The 19321-nt window shown below is 34.4% G+C and overlaps 3 protein-coding genes across 6 annotated transcripts in view; 1 reads left to right on the top strand and 2 right to left on the bottom strand.

The window, feature by feature from the left end:
* tbc1d30 (TBC1 domain family, member 30) overlaps positions 1-7055 on the bottom strand; it is an 18403-nt gene extending 11348 nt beyond the window's left edge. For 2 of the 4 annotated variants that reach the window (XM_042721676.1, XM_042721677.1), the window contains exon 1: positions 2704-2836. Coding sequence is in view for 2 of the 4 variants with exons in the window: in XM_042721674.1 (XP_042577608.1) it covers positions 5463-5627; positions 6668-6917 (415 nt within the window). In the remaining 2 variants the exon portion in view is untranslated. Of the gene's footprint in view, positions 1-2009; positions 2230-2703; positions 2837-5462; positions 5628-6667 lie in introns of those variants that run through there. The other 2 variants (XM_042721674.1, XM_042721675.1) reach the window with 2 other exon arrangements.
* Positions 7056-8198: 1143 nt separating this feature from the next.
* gnsa (glucosamine (N-acetyl)-6-sulfatase a) lies at positions 8199-12572 on the top strand. Its single transcript, XM_042721673.1, has 14 exons — positions 8199-8558; positions 8693-8752; positions 8962-9168; positions 9262-9327; positions 10226-10324; positions 10407-10574; positions 10653-10735; positions 10815-10933; positions 11021-11124; positions 11491-11592; positions 11788-11898; positions 11982-12092; positions 12202-12362; positions 12472-12572. The coding sequence occupies exons 1-14, from the start codon at positions 8379-8381 to the stop codon at positions 12545-12547; spliced, it is 1647 nt and encodes a 548-aa protein (XP_042577607.1). The 5' UTR covers positions 8199-8378; the 3' UTR covers positions 12548-12572.
* A 2141-nt stretch (positions 12573-14713) lies between these two features.
* Positions 14714-19298, bottom strand: zgc:194209 (uncharacterized protein LOC570908 homolog). Its single transcript, XM_019091429.2, has 9 exons — positions 18974-19298; positions 17717-17806; positions 17503-17624; positions 17326-17424; positions 16721-16873; positions 16461-16573; positions 16218-16378; positions 15936-16134; positions 14714-15218 (listed from the first exon to the last, which is right to left on the bottom strand). The coding sequence occupies exons 1-9, from the start codon at positions 19102-19104 to the stop codon at positions 15012-15014; spliced, it is 1275 nt and encodes a 424-aa protein (XP_018946974.1). The 5' UTR covers positions 19105-19298; the 3' UTR covers positions 14714-15011.
* Between the last annotated feature and the right edge of the window lie 23 nt (positions 19299-19321).

The following is a 19321-nucleotide window of genomic DNA, read 5'->3' as shown; positions in this document are numbered from 1 at the left end:
TAAACACACATATATATATATATATATATATATACACACACACTATCATATAATACACACACACATATATATATATATATATAATAATATACACACCACACACACAAGATATATATACCACACACATTTACATACATACACAATACATTATATTAACACACACACACATATATATATATCACACACACACACACATTACATTACACACACAACATAATATTATATATAGACCATACACACACATATCTACACACATATACACACACATACATATATATAATACATATAATACTATATATACACACATATATATATACACACATATATATAGATCACACATATAAACATCCACCCATATATATATATAGACCCCACATTATACATATACATATTACACACATATAGATACATACATCTTCATAATATATATACTATACCATACACATTATAACATGACATATACATATACAGTTTTATACATATCATATAAGATACATACATATACTATACATACAATACATATACATAACATACCTCCATATACATATACATATATATATACTATATACATATACATATACATACATAACATAACATTACATACATATACATAATATACATAGACATACATATACATATATGTATATATATATATCCATATACATACATATACAAAAGGAAAAATAAAAAAAAAGAAAAAAAAACATTACCATAGTCATACACTACATCTATATCCGATACCTAAATACATATATATACATTATATACATATCCTATACGTATACATACCATATATACAATCACATATATGACATATACTGATATATACAAGACAATATCATACATATACACATATCATATACAGACATATACATATACATATATATACATAAATACATATATTAAGATATATCATATACATATATACCATATATATACACATATACATATACTATAACACATATACATATATATACATATACATATATATTAGCCTATAAATATATATACATATACATATAATATAACATATAGATATTATACATGTACATATACATAATACACATATTTACATACACATAGATACATATACATTATATACATCGACAGATAATACATATATAATATATATACATACAACATATACTATATATATATATATATATACATATACAATATACAAATATACAGATATATATATATATATACATATACATTATATACATATATATATATACATATATATACATATATATATATATATATGATATATATATATACATACATATATATATACATAATACATACATATAATACACACACACCACACATATATATACACATAAGTATATACACATCTATATATACACACACACACACACTACACCTTTATATTCTATGAGATATATATATATATATATCTATATATTTACATACACCACACACACCTTATATTTCTTGATAACCTCTCTTACAAATCCTAACTATATTCTTGATACCTCTTCTTACAAATGTACTAACTTACATCCCTTTTATTTAAGGAAGGCAGGTTACCTAACTCATGTTTTTAAGTCTCTTCTTTGTCTAACAGGAATAAATACCAAAAACAACAGAAATTACTGGAAACGACAAGTGTATTATTGTATTATTATCGACCACGAGAAACCAAACGCGGGATATCGAATGGTTGATAAATGTCGCTGTCCGTTGAAGAGCGGTGCTGAACCTCACTTCCGCCTGCGGTTTCTTCCGGATACACGACACCATCATGTATCAAGACGAAACAAACTCTGTTTTTTTATCCACTGTTAAGGCGTCATATTGAGCGATGAAGGGTTTGTTTTTTTATCCATTTGTTTAGGGTTATTATTGAGTGTTGAAGTAGCCATCGCTAAAGATGCTAAATCCTGTCAAACGCGTATATAAACAACTCGACCTCACCAACACGAAAGCGGCTACTTCTCCTACAGACCTTTTTTTCTGGTACATAAAAATAAATTAACACCAACCCGAGTCCATCTCTGTCATAGTTCCATGTGATAAATAACGATCAGGAGTAGAATGGCAACATTTCTGCATTTCACTCGTAACTGTTCCGGATTAACCTACATGATTACAATCACCTCTCCAGCCCTCCTCCTGCACTCGTGTTCCATTACACGACACGACACAAGGGTCTGAATGAAGAGCAGTAGTCATGTGCAGTATAAAGCACCTTATATATTAACAGGGGCCATTTTTACCCTAAAACTTTTAAAGCAATGACCAATTAAAAAATACATTAAATTTAAAAATGAGCGTAATATTTATTTAATAACAAATTATTTCTTAAGGGACTAAAATAAACCTAAAACAAATTTCAGGACACCTCAAATTCACAACCATTATTATTATTTTTTTTTTTTTTCAGTTTAAAAATTATATTAACATATATACTGCTTATACAGTTTACTGAAATATATAATTCACAATTATATTAATATAGCAAAAATATACGTAAATTATATTTTAAAAATAATATTGAATACGACATAATATGGGAAGGCCCTTTAGGTCACCTAATTATCACAAAAACACCATTCTACATTCTGCACCAGTGCAAATAAATGGGCGGAGGAAATCTTAGCAATAGTTTTATATATTATGACAGGGCAAAGATTAATAATGAATAAAAATAATGATTTTAAAGCATGCTGTAGTCACCTGGCTCTAGGGTGCACAGCAGGCGCGGCGCTCTTCTAGAGATGCCGTTGCGTTTCTTCAGCACATTACTGATAATATTACCGACTCCTCCAGCTGCATTCTGCTGTTTCAAACAAACCCTCGACCTCTTAGAGGAAATTTTAGGTTGGTGATTAATCTTTAGTGATTCATAAGGGGTCCGTTTGAACGCGCATTTACAACGATCTCATCCAGAGAATCATTTCATCTAAAAAGAAATCCTACTCGTTATGATCGACCCGATCAATAAATCAGAGGAAAACAACACATTCGCGCATCCTTTATCCTCATACGTAAAGATGCATGTTTGTACTTGAAGCATATGAACTTTAAATAGAATAAAAGCATCAAAGGTGATCGAAAAGAACGCGGAGGATGGGAGAGGAGGAATATCGCAGTGATGCGCGTGTCTCACAGTCACACCCACATATGAGCGTCACATTCCGGGTTGAGAGGGAGGAGGGACCGCTGGCGCTCTGGAGGATGGGCTACAGACCACATACAGCTGAAGAAAACATTGGCCTGAACATTCATGACTAGTGCCATGCTGCCAACTTTAACCTTAATCTTTAACAAGGAGGAATAAGTAAATTAAAATAGCCCCCCAGTGTGAAGAGCATTTTAAAAAAAACTAAAGAACATTTTGTGGAATGGAGAGATTCTATGAATGCCAAAGGTTCTTCATGGAACCATATTCCAATAAAGAACCTTTACTTTAAGAATACAAGTAAACATTCTTGATTTAGGACTCGATTAGAATAAAGTCCTGAGATAAGGATAAGGATAAGATGGTTTAATCCCCATAAATTCAGTCATTTTACACAAGCAGTCTGAATAATTTACAAAGGAACTGTTGTACTGCTTGAACATGGAAGTAGTAAATTATTTTACTAATTAATTATTAGTGAAAGAAATAAGCAAAACTAAATCATTAAGGTAGGTTTTCTTATTTTAATTTGTCTCAAATTATTCCAAATTCAAGTAACTATCCAGACAAAAGGGTAAATCAGGCCAATTTGATCATTAACATTTCTTAATGATTGCCCAAAAGTTTCCAAATTTACCTGAACTCATCCTATGAAGAGAGCACCCTTAATGCTAATAATGAGAGAGACACAAAACAGTTGTTTAAAAAAAAAAAAGAAAAAAAAAATGGATGATAAGCATTCTATATTTTCTGATATGCATTCAGTGATAAACCATGCTACTCATGTTTACAAAAATAAACATGTCAACAAATAAAAAACTGAACCCTAACCATTCACAACTACAAAGTGACACCTCTTGCACTAAAAATAGACATTGACTGATGAATGGCAACCATGCAGAGTTATGGTTTGGATTTGATTTCATACTGTACCTGTTTGACACTACTTGTCATGCTGCATGTAGATAAAATAGAGGAAAAAGACATTAAAAGATGCAAGGCCACTGTTTTTGCTGGACAAGCTTGTTCCTGAACCAAATACATAAAACAAACGCACCCATTGCATCCAAATGTGTAAAGGTATTACTGCTGCACAATGACTACACAATTACTAATTTGCGAGCAAATGTAAATACAAATTTGACACCAATAGTTCAACAACATTACAGTGCAAATTTACATGTAAGTGTCATAAACTCATGACATGAATGAGTCGCCTCTGAAACCGAATGGATTGAATTTCAGTGATATTGAACATACTGTAGTCCGTGTTCTGAATCTAATGCAAATAATGAAGTTGTAAAGGTGAGGAGGAGTCAATCCTGTGATAATGGTGAGATATTTGAGAGCACTGTCTTCTAAAACATCAGCAGAGAACTAGAACAAGGTGAAGAAAAACTGTATTTGATATATATTGGACCCAGAGCTTTTCAGCAACCACTACCTATGTAAACTATACTGTACACCCCTTTAAAGGAATAATTCACCACAAAAAAATTCTGAAAATGTACTCCTCTTCAGGCTATCCAAGACGTATATGAGCTTGTTTCTTCAGCACAGATTTAGAGAAATTTAGCATCACATCAGTTGCTCACCAGTGGATCCTCTGCAGTGAATGGGTGCTGTGCAAATAATCGAATGCGATGATCATGCACATCTCGTCAGTAAAGGTGGTTCTGTGATTAGTAGTGTAATTTTCATATCATGTTTTTTGATGTGGAGGAGTTTTTTATACAGAGATGTGTTTTTCTGTGAAGAGCAGAGCTATTGTGTGTGGTGTGAGAATAAGAGTCCAAACAGCTGATAAAAATATCACAATAATCCACATTACATCACTCCAGTCCATCAATTAATGTCTTGTGACATTAAACATCTTAATTTTGGATTTGTTTCTTACAAACATGCAGTTTATGACTTTACAAGATGTTAATTGATGGACTGGAGTGATGTGGATTACTTGTGATGTTTTTATCAGCTGTTTGGACTCTGACGGCACCCATTCACTGCAGAGGATCCATTGGTGAGTGAATGATATAATGCTGCATTTCTCCAAATCTGTTCTCATTAAGAAACAAACTCATCTACATCTTGGATGGCCTGAGGGTGAGTACATTTTCATCAGATTTTCATTTTTAGGTGAACTATTCCTTTAAGGAATAACAGACATCAAGCATCAGTGAAAGCAAAGACATGCTTTCGATCTAGAATACATTAGTCTTCAAATAGCAAAGAAAGCCTTGGGTAATATAACACTGACTACTTAAAGCAATAACGACTGGAAGAGGAGTGAAATGAGAGAATGATTTGTAATTACGTCTTTTCTGAGAGACGGCTTGCAGGCAGGCAGTGACTATATCACAGTTCTTCTGAAACTTCTGCCGAAGTCTGTCTTTCCTCTTGACCTGACGCACCAGTTTGGCCGACTGCACACCAATACGATACTTCACTTCCTGAATGATCCACTTCAGCTCCTCCGGACCTGAGCACAAAATAAAGCTGGTCTAAATCTATAGGAAATGCATTAATTTTTTGATAAATAAAAAAGCACACAAATCTCAGATTAATGTGTGCAAAACTTGGAATTTATGTAGACCGATTAAGATCATTAGGATTGACTTAACACTGTACGTGTGTATACAAAAGACCTCGTTATGTAAATTGTTATTATGGCCTACAAAGAACTTGAGCACCTGAGACAACAATTAAATTACTTCGGCAAACAAAGGGTTAAGTTTTAACTGGCTCTCATACTGGCATTAAAACTGGGTCAGTTCTGCAATGAGGCACACTATACTCCATCTAAAACCATTTTAAACAACCTAATCATACGGAGAGAATATTTATTTTAATATTGTTTAAGAGTAATGTCACTCTAGAAGCAAATGCACAGTAAAAATGAAATATAATAAGTATAAAAAATTAAAAAATTGAAAACTACAAAAATTTAGAAGGAAAAAAAGGGAAACATCTACATCTAGACTTTATTTTGTATCATGATATGAACAAAAATAAATATGGGTTCTCAAAAAAGGAAAGATTTTGTAAATTATTCGAATACACCATTCAACAGAACTTCATAAGGCACATACAAAAAATAGAATAATTAAGATTTGAAAATCAAGAAGACTCACCAAGGCTTTATTAATTTGATCAAAAAATACAGTAAAATAAAACAATTATGTACATAAAATGTAGGACCATGTGACACTGAAGACTGGAATAAAGATGCTAAAAAAATTATCTTTGACCACAGGAATATTAAATTACATATTAAAACAGATTAATATAGAAGACAGTTATTCTAAATTGTAATATTTCACAATGTTACAAATTTTACTGTATTTTTAAACCAATAAATGCAGCTTCGTGAGCATAAGAGACGTCTTTAAAAAACTTGAAAAATTTTAATTATTCCAAACTTTTGGAATAATGATAGTGTATGATTTACATAAATAAGAATAAATTGACAGTTTGAGTCGAATGTAACTGACTTCACTTGAAAAAGAAAGTGGCGCTCACCTTTTTGAGCCAGGTATTTCATCTGATGGCGCCTCGTGTGCTTCTCCTGAAGCTCTTGGAGAAAGTTGGAGCCAGTGTTACTCCTGCCCAGGAAGGCATCTGAGCTGGAGGCTTCGGTCGAGCTGTCCACCCCTCTGACATTATTACTGTATGTGTCATAGAGCTCCACTAACAGACAGTCCACTATAGATGATGCGCGGGACGCTCTCAGATCCTCTTCATCCGAATACACACCTCCTGCTCTCTCCATACGGATCTCTCCAGCTGCTGCTCCATGAGGCACATTTGCGCACTTGCATAGTGAGACTGCAGCTGTTTTGGCGCACTCACAGTTTCCGTCCGAAACCGAACGTCCCTTTGAAGCCCATTTGTGAAACGCTGAGAAGCCGTCAAAGTACGACGCACCTGAGTTGAGGAAAACTCCGCTCTCCTCCTCCGAGCAGATGTCACATATGTCTATCTCCTTAAGGTCCTCTTTGGCCACTTCCACTACTGACATACATTTTTTAGCTCTTTTTAGTTCATTATTCATTTATTTATTTTGTTATGAGTATGCACACATGCTGCACATAAGTACCAACCATAGAGTGTTATAGATGAATCAATAAGGAACTCGAGTTCCGGGTGTGTTCCATTCCTTGAGCGGGGTTGGCAGCGCCTCTCCCAGGCTCCAGCTTCCTTCCTGATCTGTCTAAATCCTGATTGCACGCCCCTGCAGCAGGAATAGTTCAACCCACCTCTCAAACTGTTCAAACAAAGTTTTTAAACAGGTGAATGAGAAATATACAGATTGTTTTTTTTTTGTTTTTTTTGTTTTTTTACTACAATAACATTTTAAATAAAATATGTCCAAATAAATATGTAATAGTATCTGGTAAAAACTAAGTTTATAACATCAGTAGTATATATATATATATATATATATATATATATTATATATATATATATATACCACTGATATATATATCCGAGATGAAAATGTGTATATAGTATTTTTTTTATTAGTTTAATTTAATTTAATAAAAAAGAATTTAAATACACGCCAATTTAACCATTATTTATTTTTTCTCGAACATATTTTCAAGGTAAAATAAGTTACTAAAATATCGTTAAAATGATTTTAAAAATGTTGATATAGTAAGGGTCCATGGTTTTCACTTTAAACTGCATTATAGTAATATTGTAAATTATTAACATATACAACTTTTGTGACGTAGTAGAGATAATAAAAAAAAGATCACATAAGTCATAAAACATACATTTTATGAATGACATCATGCCTTTGAGAGTAAACATCAGCTGACCGGGGCTTCCGTCTCTCTACAAGACTGAAACTGGACAGTTTTATTAATCCTAATATGGCGACAGGTAAAGTGCATGAATATTAATGACGCAAAGCGATGGCCTGGAATCTGATTGGCTGTCAGGCAGACGTTGGCAGGTGGGCGTTATAGTATGCCTGCGAATGAGCGAATCCCACTATGCTGCAGGCTTGGCTTATGAATATTAATTAGGCTACGTGACCAGACGCCACAAGTGGTAACCAAGCAACGTCAGAATGTCTAAATAATATTCATGAAGCAAAAACGTCGCCATAGTATGATTCGTAATTTCGTACACAAGTCAAAGCAAGCTAGCTGCTCCTCTAAAGGAGAGTTTTCTTTAACAGTATTTAATGCTTTTATCGCAAGAAAAGGTCCTCGTTTAGGTCATGGCTTTATTTGTTTTTAATTCGGCATCAAAGATGGTTTCTTCTCCGTTTGTAATATTACATTTTATTCTCATCTGCGTCACTTTGCACTGTAACAATCTGGCCGAGGCTAAAATGAATCCCAGAGCGAATATAGTTTTAATCCTAACTGATGATCTAGATGTGTCTATCGGGGGAATGGTGAGTATACTTTCTAGGAAAATAGGTTTTGTTGTCTCCGTGGTTGTGATTTCCTCCATGCATTTTACTTTATGTGTCGTTAAGTAAATTAAACGAGCTGCATCGTGAGAATCTTGCCATCTTTCATTCTGCAGATCCCTTTGGTGAAGACCAAAAAGCTGATAGGTGATGCTGGGATAACCTTTACAAACACGGTGAGTAGAAATTGTGCTCGATCTATGGGATCTTGCATGTCTTTCAAGCTTAAAAAGCCCTCATATTGTTCTACATGAGAAAGTTTATAGATTTGTTAGACAGCAAGTAAAATGTGCATTAAGGATCAACCAGCATGCATGTTTGCCATTGCATCTGTCATTTTGCACAGCATCTCCCAACTCTTCTTGTCATTTCTTCTCTCATGCAGTTTGTCGCCAGTCCTCTTTGCTGTCCCAGCCGGGCGAGCATCCTGACGGGCAAATATCCTCATAACCATCATGTGGTCAACAACACGCTGGAGGGCAACTGCAGCAGCACTGCATGGCAGAAGACCCAAGAGCCCGAGACTTTCCCTGCCTTCCTTCAGAAACAAGGCACATACCAGACCTTCTTTGCTGGGAAGTATCTGAATGAGGTGAAGAGGACGCATACTGGGAGCTTTCATAATGATGACACCTTTTCTTTGGGTTGACACCTTGAATCATCCGTGTCTGCTTTTCTGCTACAGTACGGGAATAAAAAAGCAGGAGGTGTGGAGCACGTTCCTCCAGGCTGGGATCACTGGTTCGCCTTGGTAAGAAAAGACAGGAGATGTATCATTTAATAATGTAATCATTTAACTGTAAATGATATTTGACTGTTCATCTACAGCAGTGATGTTACTGTGCTGAAAAACTAAATGAAAATTATTAACTAACTGAAATAAGTACTAAAATTACTAACTGAAATAAAATGAAATTCAAATAAAATAAAATAATTGAGAAATATTTTTAAAAGAAAAAACTAATAAAAAAGCAAAACTGAAATTCAAATGAAAACTGAAAACAAAAAATGAAATCTAATTCAATATATATATATAAAATACTATAATGGTATAAAAATAAGTGTCCTGGTGGCTTACCTTTGAGAATAAAAAAATTAAAATGAAGAAATGTAAAAAAACAAATTAAGAATTAAAATTAAATTAAATAAAAAACAAAGAGAGAAATGACAAGTTGGAACACAAGCCCTTCAACCTTTCCCATCAGTGCTGCAAAATCTAATTTTAGCTGGAAGGTTAGGAAAACAGTTTGTAGCCTAAAATATAGCATGTTTGGCAAGCTGGTACAAGAACTCATGCAAGAAATAAATCCAGAAGAGAAAAAGTATGTTTTCTGAAGCCATTCTAATTATTTTCCTAATAGCAGCTCCCATGATTTATAGCTCACAGTGTCATTTTATTTTTTCAAAGACCAGAAAAATGTTTGTATGTATTTATTTATTAAAAAGTCATTTTTATTTAATTTTGATGTTTTATTTCTTTATTTAAATGTTATTATTTATATTTTTATTTTTGTATTTTTTTTAATTAATAATAAATATATATATATATTTATTTTTTAACATTATCAGGTTTCTGAAAACAAGTTTTGATTCTAAACCAGCTTTGTTTAAAGTGAAATATTTGCGATGATTTTAACATATTCCTACAGGAGAGAAACTCCAAATACTACAACTACACGCTGTCAGTGAACGGCAGGGCGCAGCGGCATGGACAGAATTACAGCGAGGATTATCTTACAGATGTTCTGGTAAGAGCAGATCTCACCTGTGTTCATGAGACTACATCAAACCTCATGCATTCGATGTTCAGTGGCTTCTGATTCCTTCCAGGCCAATATTTCTATTGACTTCCTGGAAAACAAGTCGAACCGCAGGCCTTTCTTCATGATGGTGTCCACACCAGCCCCGCACTCGCCCTGGACAGCCGCTCCTCAGTACGAGAGCAGCTTTCCCAACACTGAAGCACCAAGAGACCCTAACTTTAACATACACGGCAAGGTATGGGTCTGATGTGTCTGAAATATTCTGATTGGATTGTCTTTGGAGTATGTGGCAGCATTTCAACCTGCTTTTCAGGACAAGCACTGGCTCATCAGACAAGCAAAGACACCCATGACAAACTCTTCGGTGGAGTTCTTGGATAACGCCTACAGAAAACGGTATTCAGATGCTTTTAAATCACACTTGATATTGATACTGCACATGAAGTAATGCGACACTGATGATGTGTTCCACCAGGTGGCGCACTTTACTATCAGTAGACGACCTGGTGGAGAAGGTGGTGAGAAAGTTGGAGGTCAGAGGAGAGCTAAGCAACACCTACGTTATTTTCACCTCTGACAACGGATACCACACAGGTACGCAATGAGTAATATAGCGGAGAAATGTGTTTTCTTTAACTTTACCTAGCTTTTATTTTGTCATGTGTCTGTTTCTTCTCTCAGGCCAGTTTTCTCTTCCGGTGGATAAGAGGCAACTCTATGAATTTGATATCAGAGTTCCTCTGTTGGTGCGAGGGCCTAATATCAAACCCAACCAGACAAGCCCGGTAATATAAACAAGTATTTAAAAAAAAAAAAAAAATGACTTGTTCCTGTATTTTCTTATTTTTTATTTCTTCCTTTAATTTTTTTCTTAAAATTTATTTCTTTTTCAGTTCTTTCTTTTTTTAACTTTCTCACATTATTTAATTATTATGTATTTGTTTGTTTGATTTTTTTTTTTTTAATTATTGGGATTTTTTACTAATCGTTTTTTTGTTTTCAAACAAGTTTTGATTGTAAACCAGATTTGTTATTTGATTTTTTGTTTATGTATGCACACTATAATAATAATAGCATGTATATGTAATATTTACATTAACAGAAAAGGTTTTTATATAAGATTTATTTGCTTTTTTTGTCTGTTTTAACAGTTACTTATAGCAAATGTGGATTTGGGTCCAACGATTCTGGACATCGCAGGATACAACGTCAATGAAACTCAGATGGACGGGATGTCATTTCTTTTTATTATTGTGATTGCTTTTTTAATTTTTTAATTTTTTAAATTTAATTTATTATTATATTAATTAATGGTTTTTGTATTGTTGGTCATTTGGGGCATAATGAATGTAATTTTGTAGTGCTTCTTGTTACACGTTCAGTATAATTAACTTAAGTGATAAATAAACAATGGGTTGCGATTGATTTGGCGTGTCTTTGTGTCTCAGACCAGTAAAGGGAACAGCAGCACGTGGAGATCTGATATACTGGTGGAATATGAGGGAGAAGGAAGCAACACTTCAGACCCAGCCTGCCCTCTGCTGGGCCCCGGGGTCTCGGTGAGGCTCTGCGTGCCACAAATAAAGAGTTATTACAGTAATCACAAAAAATGAGTGCTGTAACACAGCTGTTGTCTCTGCAGGAGTGTTTCCCCGACTGTGTGTGTGAAGACTCATACAATAACACGTACGCCTGCGTTCGCACAGTAGCACAGGCCGCCAACTTACAGTACTGTGAATTTGATGATAACGAGGTAAAAATAAAAGCTGGTGCTACCAACAGCGAATTAACATTAATTAAAAAATATGAATATTTAATATGTATTAATAACTGTAATAATAGCACACCGTCTTTGCTCGCAGGTGTTTGTGGAGGTCTATAACCTAACAGCAGACCCGTTTCAGCTGAGTAACATCGCCAAGAGCATCGATCAGGAAGTCCTGGAGAAGATGAACCACCGTCTAATGATGCTGCAGTCCTGCTCGGGACGGTCCTGCAGAACGCCAGGCGTCTACGACTCACAGTCAGTGCTTCCTTAACACTTCAACAATCAGCATTCACTGGGAATAGCAGTATTATTATTAAGATGGTAGGAAATCAAACTTCCAGCTCACTTGTCACTGTTTCACCAGGTTCAGGTTTGATCCTCGGCTGATGTTCAGCAGCCTCGTGCCTCACAGAACTAAACGACGACAGACGCTGAAGTAGAGCGTGGGGGGGTTTTTTGGAAAAAAGGAAAATTGAGGGGGAGAGTATAGGGGGCTGTGAAAAACAAGCCTTCTCGTTGCCTTTATATCCTGATGTTCCCCCAAAGACGCCCAGAGGTCATCAGGGTGCGCCCAGGGTACCAAACACACCACAGACACTACCTTCATCCTCTCCAGCTCTCATTCACATCAGATCCTCACAAACTGCCGGCTGACACACATCTGTGGGAGCATTCACATCATATTCCTCTTTATTCTCAATTAATGTTCAGTTTTGCTGCTTTAACAATAACACAGGATATTGTCTTTATTTTAATGTTTTGAAAATTTTGGTTAACTTTTGCTTTAAACACATGCACAGTTTTGAACTTAAGCTCCAATTTTGTTGTCTTTATTTTAATGTTTTGAAAATTTTGGTTAAATTTTGTAATGCATTTGAAAATTGTTGGATTATTTGTTTGTTTGCCAGATGTGTCTGAAACATTTCACTCCACTCCACATTTGTGTTAAGGATCAAAAATAAAAAAGGTAATTGTGACTTTTTATCTTACAATTTGGATTTTCCCCCTTGCAATTCTGAGTTTATATCACAAATTGCACTTTTTCCCCCCAATTGCAAGATATAAACTCACATTTCTGAGAAAAAAAAATTGTGAGATGTAAACTCAGAATTCTGACTTTTGTCTCATAATAAATATCGAGAATTCTCAGAACTGTTTTTTTGTTTCTATCACAGAATAATAAACAAAGAATAATAGGTAACGGCAACTTTTTACCTCAGAATTCAATTATTTTTTTTTTTCCTTGTCACAAATCTCACAATTCACACTTCTCAGAATTGCAACCTTTTACAGTATATATAATAAAAGCGAGTTATGAATTGATTTTTTGCTCAGAATTGTGTTTATATCTTGAAATTGTGATTTTCAAATTCTGAAGTCTGAATTGTGAGGTTACCATTTTTTTATCCCATAGCAGAAATAGGCTTGCATATGATAATGAACTACAGTATTTTTAATAAACAATATACTTTATTATATAAAAATATTCTCTCACTTTTTCAGCTCCTGTCACTTGCGTATGGCAGCACACAATCTGTGTTTGGACAGACATTTCACTGCAGTTCCACAACTAATAGATTCACTAACTAAGTACAAATATTGTATTTAGCATTTCATTATTGTCTTTTAAATGTTTTCTTTTCTGAGTTTTGTGTTTGATGGATGTCAGTCGTGAATGAGCCAAAGCTGTGGATCACAGCAGGTCATTGATGAACCGGTGTATTTTTGGTTCTTTGAGGGAAATCCTGCGGTGGGCAACCCTGAGGCGATAAGCGAATGTTTTACTTTCAGACTACTACCTAACCTTCATCAGTCTTCTGCTGTGACTGGCAACATCTTAAATCACCTAAAGTGATCCAAGAGGCTGCAGACAGGCATAAACAGATCTTTCTCACAATACTTCAATACATCCGTACAGTGAAGCACTTTCCAGTCTGTGATCAACATGCCTGACATGTTTAATGATGTTTTGCACATAATTCTTTCATTATATTTGTTAGTAGCATTGCAATGGTTGGTGTGGACTTGTGTCTTTTGTTTTTGATTGATAAAAGCATTCTGAAATCATTTTTATTGCAGGTTTTTTTTTTTTTTTTTCATTATATTAACATTTTTACTTTTAACATTTACTCAGCTAAATTTATTATTAGTTAAATAATTGTAAAAGTCTTTTTTTATACAAAATATAGAGAGAATAAACAGGACCATAGACACAGTGTACAACTTGTGATTATTGTATGTATATATTATATATTCTTATTAAAGTACATATTTTTAATTATGTGATATATATAGCTTAAATTATTTAAATTAAAAAATTTTTTTATTATTTATATTAACATTTTATATATATATTTTATGTATTATAGTACTTAAATATTACATATACTATTATTGCAATATATATTTTTGAATATTTTATTTTAATATATAATATATTATAGATATATATAATATATATATATATAAAATCTAATTGCAATGCTGTTCTGAATTTTTTTTAAAATAACTATCTGTATATTAACTCAACATACATTGTTAATATTTGGGTTTTTGCATCAAAATTCACTGCCACTGAATAGTGCAACATGTTATTTCTGTCTTTTGCATTACATTAGCATAAGAAAATGTTTTTTATTGGGAACAGCTATTCAGAATGTTCATTTTGCAGTTCAGAAAAACTTTATAAAACAAAACAGAATGTGGCACTAATACAGTTAAAACATCTGTGTTAGACCAATTATAACAGCTTAACTAGACAGAATTCACAGTTAGAACCACATGTAGCTTCTTCACAAGACTGCAGTGCACTGTTAAAATGAAATCATTTTACATTCTCTATGAAAGGTTGTCGAAAGTCCCAGTTTTCCCATTTGTGAGTCCACCTGTAAGCGTCTCAGACGGTCAGCTCCACTCCTCCAGCACAGGCAGGAACGGCAGGTCAGTGCTGCCCAGATAGTAGTGCGTCCCCTGCTGGAAGACGTCACTGACGGCCCACGTGAGGCTCCCTGTGGGGTCGTGGAGGCTGTCGATCACCTCTCCGTCAGGCCCCAGCTCCAGAATCAAGCCGTACTTGGGCAGCAGAACATCGTACCAGCCGAGAGGAACAAGCTGCAAGAGAGTTCATGATAAATCACTTCTAACAATAAAACCATTCAAAAATGGTTACATGAAATAAAAGTTCACTGAAATAAAATATTAAAAAAGTACTGTTTTATGTTGTATCTTTGCCAGTTAACAAGGCAATTTTATTATTTTTTTTACTATTGGTTAACTTGATGCACTAAAACAACTAAAATACAAACTATTATATACATTATAATAAATGTATATAAATGACAAACTAAATAGACATATTAGGCATAAATAGACATTAAAGAACACAAAATAATAATTTTAAAAAATTACAAAAACACACAACAAAAATATTTAGTAATGCATAATTGTTATAGTTAACTAAAACTAGAATCATAAAATTGACCTGATATAAAATAAATACTAATTCAAATGTAACTATTTTATTTTATTATATATTTTATTTCAGCTAGTTGCCATGGTAACATTTTTCATTGCCATTTAGTTCAACTTGAAGTACTAAAATAATTCAAACAAAAACTGAAATAAAAATTATAAACTAAACAGACATTAAAAAACAAAGACAAAAATTAAAAACAAATGACTAAAATGAAAATGATTATTTTCACGTGGGTTATTATAATTAACAAAAACTAAAACGATTTTAAAAAAAGTTAGCTGAAATAAAATAAATATCAAAATATGAATAAAAACTACAATAGTATCTCAGTAATACTAAAATAACTTCCCCACCTTCACTATGAAGCGTTTAAGAGCAGGATACGGACCAATCAGATCCAAGAACGGTGGGAAAAGCCGTCCTCTGAATCTAACAGTGGTTATGCCCACTAAAAACGTGCCGCGGTCACTGAGGCGGATGTTATCAGGGTAACCGATCATGTTGTTCAGGACGACCTCCTTGGTGCCCGCTTTAGGTCCTTTCAACCAGAACCTGAGAACCAGGGAGAAAGTCTTCCTCACGATACTCTACATCCTGATATATGAACAAATTCAAAGCTGCACTTGAGCACTTACTTAATAATATGTGCGATACTGGTCTCAGCCAGAAACAGGAAGTCCTCATCAGGTGAGAAGGCAAAGCCATTAGGCATGTAGAGAGAATCCAACAACGTCCGAACACGACGGGTCACAGGGTCAAACGAGAGAAGGCGACCCAGACGGTTTGTCTCCAACACCTGCAGAGAGAAGCGCCCTTTAGTGCACGTGAATTTAATTCAGCTGAATGAAGTACGATATGTTCTGTTGTCCCTCGCTCACCTCGTAACGCACGTGACGTCTTCCCCATTTACTGCTGGAGTCCGTGAAAAACACAGTTCCGTTTTTAGAAATCTCCAGACCGTTCAGAAAGCCAAAGGGAATCCCATCAGCTCCTTGTAGGAGGAATGTTGCAGGGTTATTTAAATATGATGCTCTTTTTAAAAATGTTAGTGAGACAAATATTCGTATAAAAATATAAAGAAAGAAGGAAACTGATCAAAGCAAATAAACTGTTGTGCAAAGCTCCTCTTTTGACCGACCCTCTGTACTGGAATGTAGCAACGTCTTCTCTCCAGTCCAAGGGTCAACCTTGAACAGCCCCTGATAAGAGTCAGCCACGATAAGCTGCCCGTCTCGGTCCAGTCGCAGACCATGTGGACGACCACATACTGGCTCATAGTCTGTACTCGTGCCTATACGAACAACAACATGACAACATGCAAATATAGCACGATAACAGACGCCTGTACCAGGAAACCAGAGTATCTGCTAACTGACAGACACAGTTTGCATTCTGCTTGTGACTCGCTAAAGAACACCTTTACCAACATAATGATTATTTCAAATAAAGTCAAATACAGTAAGAGAGAGGCATCAAACCACAACATAAGGAACGAGAGCCTACTAAGAATCAGAAGTTATGCTCTAATGAAGACATCTGCATTCAAGACTCTTTTGAACAGCCAAGGCTTTGATAAAACAACACTCGAGTCTTTGTGAATCACTTCAGCATGTCTAATGTGTGATGGCAGCGGGGGTTTTTCCAGCAAACGCCTCCGAGACAGCCAATACATATTCATCCAGCCACATGAAGTGCCTCACACAATGAAGCTGCTAGGACTGCACAAGCAGTTTGGGGATTTACCACATTCAGGGATGTTTCGGCCCATCTGAGTGATGAAAGTGAGGGAATCATTGCTGATTCTCCACAGCTTCCCGTCGACGGTGCCAGTGTAGATGTTTCCTTCAGAGACACAGTGAAGAGATGAAACCTGACTGCATGTCTCAAATCAAACAGATAAGAGCACAAGACCAGGCTCACCTTTCTGGTCAGCTGTGAAAGACTCCGGGCCTTTGAGTTGACCAGAAAACAGTCGTCGACCTCTCTGTAGTCGTGTGTTTACTGCCAGAGGGCCGTCTAGAGCAGGCGGGGGGTCCTCAAATCTGGAAAACATACATCAGTGACAGCGTGACAACAAACATCACTGAAATCTCTTTGGAGATCAGTTCATTACAAGATCTGCAACGAGACTCACGTGTACGGCTCGGGGTCGATGGGGGAGGGAATGAGATACACACCAACTGCAACTGCCAGCAATAAAACCTTCACAGAACTCGTCCCTAACCTGAGGAAAAGGGCAAAATGCTTTCAGACACTGTACAAACTAAAAATAAATAAAATCATTATAGTAGCAAAGACATCCCACATCTTTTCAAAAATGTAAAAGATACCTTTAAAAAATTTTATTACATAATTCAATTACAGAAAATTACAAAATAGTATCAACAATACTATTAATAAAAATAAATGTAACTTTTTATATTAATTAAATGTTATATTCATATAATAACAATATTTATTTATAGAATTATTATATTTAACTAAACATAATGTTCATAAAAATAATGATGACATTCAGGAATCACAAAAATGGGCTTTTGTGATTTTCTGTAACACCGATTGTATGGCAGTGTGGTCAATATTATATTATATTATATTATATTATATTATAATGGTAAAAAATAAAACAATATAAGAAAAATAAATTACAGAAATCACAAATTAATAACAAAATATTATTATAATAATATTAAAAGTAACATTTTTATTATTTCAATATTATCTTAATATAGCAAAAAAAAATTATAATAGTTAAATATAAAGATCATGAAAAACTAAATAACTCAAATATAATCTAAAAATATTCAACTACATATAACGATCAGTAAAAAACGAATGCTGGCATTCAGAAATGACAGAAGTTACAAAATAATAACAAAAATAGTGTTACTAATAATTTTAATCAAATTAATCAAATGTAATATTTATGTTGATTCGATATTATTTTGATATAATACCATAATTTTTATGTATATTAACATTATATTCAACTAAATATTATAATAAGACATTTAGGCGGTTATAACCAAACAAAATATGTCATAACATGTTCAATGCAATTATATATTAAAAAGATTTTGAGGCAGTCCAGACTCGCACGCGTTATCTTTCATTACTGAACAGGAACATCTCATTATCGAAACTACATCAGTTGTGAAATAATGTTTAATTAACACAAAAGATGCGAAAGCACAAAAGAAAAGCGATTTTCTTACTAAATAGCGCAAATAATCCGCGTTATTCGCGACAGCTGACCATTTTCACTTCTGAAGGGAACGTGAACAGCGATGAAAAACACCAAGTTTGTTCATCCAAAGTCAACGTTTGTATTGGCACTACGCCCAAGTATTTTAAATACGATATCCGGTCTTTAAAAACTGTGTAAACTTACATGGTTGCGTCGTGGGGTCTTTCTGAGAGTTGTGTAAAGTTCAGCGCGTGTTCACGGACGCCATGAGAGAAGACGCGCGGCGAGTCACCGATGAGGACATCTGACACGGGTTCATGCAGAGGACACATCATTCACATGTAAATCGTGGTCTCACTTAAAACCTTACAGTTTGGTGTGATGTTTAAAGCTAGTAAATGAGCTGAAAGGTTGTGCAACCGCCTTTGTGTGACCTTTTTAAAAATGTGAGTTTAATGACAAATGAGTTGCGGATAATTAGAAATACTAGAATATTGTGTTTGTCAAATGTGAGATTCATTTTCCATGAGTGGATTTTTACAGCATGATCCA

Source organism: Cyprinus carpio, chromosome B4, assembly GCF_018340385.1.
Source record: "Cyprinus carpio isolate SPL01 chromosome B4, ASM1834038v1, whole genome shotgun sequence".
Taxonomy (NCBI): Eukaryota; Metazoa; Chordata; class Actinopteri; order Cypriniformes; family Cyprinidae; genus Cyprinus; species Cyprinus carpio.
The sequence above is the reverse complement of the archived record's forward strand: the minus strand, read 5'-3'. Positions and strand labels throughout refer to the sequence as shown.